Source organism: Salvelinus sp. IW2-2015, linkage group LG27 (genome assembly GCF_002910315.2).
Source record: "Salvelinus sp. IW2-2015 linkage group LG27, ASM291031v2, whole genome shotgun sequence".
NCBI lineage: Eukaryota > Metazoa > Chordata > Actinopteri > Salmoniformes > Salmonidae > Salvelinus > Salvelinus sp. IW2-2015.
In genome coordinates, this window is record NC_036867.1 from 14,191,080 (window position 1) to 14,197,557 (window position 6,478).

Consider the following 6,478-nt stretch of genomic DNA (forward strand, 5'->3'; position numbering starts at 1 on the left):
CTAAAAGAAGTTACTAGATGCTGATATGCCCTGATTATTATTTTTGAGACATCTGAATAACAAGCACGCCAGGCACCATGGGCAAAATACGCCCCAGAAGGGCCAGTCCTACTGTCCATTTGTTAACAAAAAACATTGGCGCTGTAGGGAGCTAGAAATGCCATAAATAGCTGTCGTCGCAGGACAAGGAGCCCAAATGAGAACAGGCGATCATTTTATATTAGAGCGTTCTTTTATTGKTGGGTTCTCTCCACATTCATGACCCTGCATGGACCTTTGATGGCCCCCTCTCGCCGAAGCCCTCCTAGGACTGCAGGCAAGAGGACCATATGCTTTGTGTCTGCACGCAACACGYCTACAGACATGCGCTAGAGCTGTTCTGTCACACCATATTTGTCTCTCGGCTTAAGCKAGCGCTGTGAACAGGGGTCTATTGGTGTGCGTTAGCGGCCCTGATTATATGCCTTCTGCCAGCCTCACGGCCTCCTGCACCACCAGGCTCATYGTGGCTGGGCTGAGTCAAGCAGGCCAGGCAATGCACCCTTGGGTACAGCCTCCCCCWGCAGCTTCGATCTGTGTCAGGAAACCCCAGTCTGCATCTAGCCTAACTAGCAGCCAGATTAAATATTAAACAACTGGATGTCTGTGTGTGCTTTTGTGAGTCTTAGAGCTATACTGAGCTGCTCCCCTAAACAACTCCCTCCTTATCCGTCTTAGTCCCTCCTCCAGTGAACATAACCACATGTTTCGTAACAGTCGTCCATTGGCGAAGTCGGCACAAACAACCACACACACGCTCTCTCGTCAACATTACGTCTGGGTACAAACTAAAAGACAACATGTGAGAGACACGAAGACTAAGGTCTAGGGTGACAAACCAGATTGTAAYCACAATCCAGTAAAATCATAGCTGAACAGAATGGCCTGGGACTCAGAGCACGACTCAAGTGGGCTCAACAGAATGGTCTACAACTTAGGCCTACAAGTGACTATTTACAAGTAACTACTTACAATGGTGTTCAAACTCTTGCTAGGGATTTTGCATTCTTCTGTTGTCTAACTGTAGCTCCTTATGACCTGGGATTGTGGACACAGACACTACTGGTGCCTGCGCAACTTGCTACTCTCCTCACCACCAATGTACAACATTAGCCATGTCTGAGAGCCTGACTCAGAACTTCTGAGCAGAACCCAATGACTAAAAAGAATGGGCAAAGCCGTCGATCACAAGATTACCATTCATTCCTGTGAAGACTCAYTAGTGCATTGAAGCCAAAMGAAGTCGATTAAGATGGCGTCTCGTGGAGACATAACATGTGAAGTTTGAGCTACTCCAGGGAGTGTCGTTGCAAGCGCCCAGTGATACCCCCTCTCATTGAGTAACTCAAGTTGAAGGCCGACCGGGGTTCTGCAAGCTGCCATTAGCAACTAKATAATCCTTAGAACTTCTTCTGTGTGCGATTTTAAAATAAATTGTTTCAAGGACATGCATCTGGTGTATTAGAAGCAAAGATTGACATTTCCCCATTCACTATAATGGGGGATCCTGTTTTCTGCAAACAATGCCTGCAGTACCACGGTTGGCCTTGAATTTCTGTKGTTTCAATGAGAGGGGGCAGTTGTTATCCCCATGGCAGCAGCACATCTCACTCACTCGTCGCTCGTCCAGGTCTGTCTCACTTCACCAGCTCCGCAGCACACTAAAACCTATGGGTGACAGGGCTTTCAGTTGCAGGGCTCCAGAACGCACTTCCAGACCAGTGGAGACTGCTGGTGGGGGGCTCATAATAATGGCTGGAACAGAATAAATGGAATGGCATGGGAGCCATGTGTTTGATGTTGATACCTTTCCACCCATTCCGCTCCAGCCATTACCACATGCCTGTCCTCCCCAATTAAGGTGCCACCAACCTCCTGTGTTCCAGACACTATTAGGGCTGCAGAGTGTCCTCCAGCTCAAGACCATGCTGTTCAGAAAAGCTTTCAAAGACCTAATTCTGTTCTCATGTCCCCTGGATCTGGCGACATCTGTATATAGCTTTGATTGTTGCCTGTGTTCTGGATTGTATTTATTTTTTGGTGTGACTTGGGTCTGATAAATGCYCTTTACAACTTAAACGTATTATAATTAGTATTAAGTCTTGAGCGCCATTATCTTCCACAGCCATTCCCTTATACTGGAGCAGGACAATGAACACATCTGCAAATTGAGACGAGAGTCAGGCAATTTGTTCCGCCCCAGTGCTCTGGTGTAAATGAGTATGTTGCATGGCCAGATAACCATCCAGCTCCCCTAAAATAAACAAGGGACATGCAAGCAAAGCCTTGGTGATTTTTCATGTAGGAGGAGTGTGGGTGGGTGGAGGAGGGAGACTCATTACACAAAAGCCTCCTCCCTCTGTTACCAATCGGTCCATGCTAACCGGATTCCTTAGGACGTCCCTACCCCATTGAAGTTGAAATGTAAAATGATTAGGGCTATGGCAAGGGTTTAGGGTAAGGACATCCCAAGGATTCCAGATAGRACTGGCCGTTTCCAATCCCACTGGATCATGCAGTTATTGCAGGCAACATAGTGAGGTGCCAGCCAGCTCCTTTCATCTGCTGAGTCCGTCTACACATTTGATATCATGCAGCACGCCCACTCCACTGCAGCATGAGCCTCCTCTGCCTGTGACTCCAACAGCAAGCATCCAAAGGCAGAAAGAGGCCCATTTCTCCTCTGATTCCTACTCCCTGCTGTCATCAGTGTTRATCTGAACAGAGAGCAGGCAGCCTCCTACCCCAGTTGCTTTGATTCCCATTGTCAATGGTTATCCAATGCAAGAATAGGACATACAGGTAACATCATACCTTGGTGTACACAGTCATAACCCCCCAGAATATTAAAGTAGCTACAACATTCACCCAAGACAGTGTTTGGAATATGAACTATTGACATTTAAACCACTTTCCAAATAAACAATGTTCTTCCTGTATTAGTTAATTACTATGCTCAATTGATTAAATACTGATGAAGTTAACACATGTTTACAGATGCGTGACAGACAGACAATCAAAACATCAGCCACCTGTCCCTRGGGAGTTTCTCATGGTTGCTTGCCTTGATTTGACCGTGCATGATAATGATTTGGACGGCCAATATAGGCCACAATGTGTGCTTAATTATAACCACTGGTTGCTTACCTTGGGTAAATCTCTGAGTTGGTTGGCGTCGAGGAGAAGCTCTTCCAGACTGCGGCTGTAGCGYAATATCTCGTCGGGGACATTTTGCAAATTACAATGTCGCTTGTCCACSGACTCGACGTGGCGGTTACAGCGCCACAAAGGGATACACTTCAGCATGTCCGGCTGCCGTATTGATTTGGTTGCCGGTGCTACTCAACAATCCGCATCGGAGAAAGAAACGGGGAACGGTTGTGGGGGAGGAGGGAGAGGAAAAAATATCGACAGTGACAGARAAGAGTGGACGTCGAAATCCCGCTGCTCCCACGTCGATCCAAAGAGGCCAAAAATCCGGTTAAAACCAGGGACAGAATTAATTCCGATCGTCAATTGATATCCCAACTCCAGTCCTTTTCGTTGGCTCTCAGCGACTCAAATCAAACTAAAATGTGATTGATACATACAAATATAATAGCTAAAGTTATCTTCCTTGATTGTTAGCTTAAAGTCAATTCTCATTKAAATGCCATCATACTGATAATCTAAAAAAACTACTAAATTAAATGAACGTCTTCATTTCCTTACTTGTGCGACAATATTAAATGCAGCTCAGTCAGCGTTAGCTAACACTAGCCCATTTGTTATTTGATACAAGGAAGCTGGCCTGTCCAGCAAGATAGCCAACTAACTAGGCAAATAGTATTTGGCTCCCCGTTACAAATGTGTGTTCTGCTGCTTAATGCGAATAGTCCCGTGTAAGCACACCGAACGACCTTTCGAAGTTACGTATGGAGATGGAACTCGTTTGTGTCGCGAGCTAGTCGCTAACATTAGCCACCTTTGTGATCTCTCGTGCCTCTTTAGGCTACGGAAACAAACTGCAATATAACGACCTTAGGAATTCAAAACCGACAATTGGCAGTCATTCAATAACTATTTGCACTGAAAATAATAACCAGAAGTCATATGAAGCGTTTAAACCAACAAATGTTGAACCCACAATATCAGCAACAGGATTATGTTCACTAAACCGGAGGTACCGCCGCTTTGTGGCAAGCTGCGCTCGTCTGGAGGGCCACGCAGGAGTCTGGGGGGATGCGGGCAACCTGTGTGGGTCTTCGGGCTTTTGTCTCAGTCTTCATTTAGCGAACAAACATACGCTATTTGACCAAATACCGGTCTGAAGGAAACCTCTGTAGTTAAATACTCCGCTGGGGAGTTTCCTCACTCTCCGGCCGGGTGTGTGGTGCTGTTGTAAAAATGTGGTGGGGAGTGCTAACCACGACCTTCCAGCTCCGCCCAGTGGCTCCTCCTTATTGTTGTTGTGGCTGGGTGTGCATGATTTACACCCCCTTTCAACTGACACCTCCCAAAGGTGCAAAGACGCACTTTCTACGCCGCTCATCTCATGGCGCACACATGTCTACCAAGTGCATACTCAACATTTACTTCATAGTAATAGACATCCAACTAGAGATAATATTGCATTATTTTTTATAATTYTGGATTCTTGTTTTTTGGAGGACAACTACCGCCCTCCACGCGGGTATGACTGCATACGCCAGTGCGAACACACATACACAGGAAAATAAAATCAAGTGCATCCATTCATTCCTTCTCCCTCCCTCGGCAAGCACCCAAAACTGCACATATGTAATAGCGACCCCAAGGGGCTAGGAGGTCTTAAATGTGCCTTTTAGAAGATGGTTGCCTTTAGGTTCGTGGCGAAACCGCTCTGCTTTTGTTGCTTTATACCCCCATCTAGCGGTAATGAAAGCAAAGTAGACTTAAACTCAGCCGAATTCAGCAAATGCGTAGGCCTATCGTAGATTGTCATGAGTGCGCCCGRTGACAGGTAGACATGTGACCTCATTCATGCTTGCTGAGGAACACTCAACTCAGTTCTCTTATATGGAGGTGGAGTTGAGTAWTGATAACTGTTCGCACGATTTGCTAGTAACATTGAAATCCCATTAGTCGATACTTGTAAAAATGGCAATTCTGAAAATGCTTACCTGTACCCATGTTTGTCTTGTACAACTACAGTCCTTCAGCAGGGTGATACAATTCATACTTTTAATACAACTTTTATATACTGAAAAATAMATGTAAAGTGTTGGTCCCATGCTTCACAAGGTGAAATAAAAGATCGCAGAAATGTTCCATATGCATAAAAAGCTTATTTCTCTCAAATGTTGTGCACAAATTTGTTGACATTCCTGTTAGTGGCCATTTCTCTTTTGCCAAGATAACCCTGACAGCTGTGGCATATCAAGAAGCTGATTAACCTTCATGATCATTACACAGGTGTACTTTGTGCTTGGTGATAAAAAAGCCACTAAAATTTGCAGGACCTCCACATCCAGCTTCTTCATCTGCGGGATCGTCTGAGACCAGCGACAGCCGATGAAACAGAAGTATTTCTGTCTGTAATAAAGCCCTTTTGTGGGTAAATACTCATTCTGATTGGCTGGGCCCGGTTCCCCAGTGGGCCTATGCCCTCCAAGGCCCACCCATGGCTGCACCCCTGCCCAGTCATGTGAAAGCCATAGATTAGGGCCTAATGAATATATTTCAATTGACTGATTCCTTATATGAACTGTAACTGAATAAAATCATTGAAATTGTTACATGTTGCGTTTATACTTGTGTTCAGTATATTATACAACCAACTTTTTCCTAATTTGTGTCGCTCATCTGGAGAAGTAGCGGCCTTGACATATTACAAACTGAGATTCAATTGGCACAAGCACACTTGTGCTGAGCTGAGCAACACAAATTAGGAAAAAGTCTGTTTTCGATCAAAGTTGAGATTGAAAGTATGAATTTCAGCAACCCGCGGTTGTACAGGACAAACATAGGTACAGGTYTATGTTTTCAGAATCAACATTTTTACAATTATCGACAGATGGTGACTCATTTACCAACACATTTTCATGCAACACTTGCAAAGATACAGTATAAATTAGGCCTATTATAGGCTACAACCAGTCAATTATTCAACCTTGTAAAAAAAGTCTCCAGAATCTAGTGTTATATAAAATAAGCTTTATGAAACTGGGAATTCCACAATCAGAAACATTTTAACAAAATAACAGATCTCATTCAAATGTGTTCAGTATCCATTTTCAATGCATCTAAATCATTGAAACTCAATTTATAAAAACGTGAAAAAAAATTGTCCCAAACCCCAGTGATGCTGACAAAAAAAATGTTTTAAAGATTAATTAGTGGTCTTCACAGCCAAGGTCAATAATTGCTGTCAGACCATTTTGAAATAACTAAAATTAAATATACAGTAGCTAACTGAAAT

The 6,478-nt window shown here is 44.2% G+C and overlaps 1 protein-coding gene across 14 annotated transcripts in view; it reads right to left on the reverse strand.

The window, feature by feature from the left end:
• scrib (scribble planar cell polarity protein) overlaps window positions 1-4,443 on the reverse strand; it is a 107,517-nt gene extending 103,074 nt beyond the window's left edge. For all 14 annotated transcript variants that reach the window (XM_023972721.2, XM_023972709.2, XM_023972722.2 and 11 more), the window contains exon 1: window positions 3,187-4,443. In XM_023972721.2, the coding sequence (XP_023828489.1) occupies window positions 3,187-3,345 (159 nt within the window). In that variant the 5' untranslated portion in view covers window positions 3,346-4,443. The remainder of the gene's footprint in view (window positions 1-3,186) is intronic.
• Window positions 4,444-6,478: the final 2,035 nt, after the last annotated feature.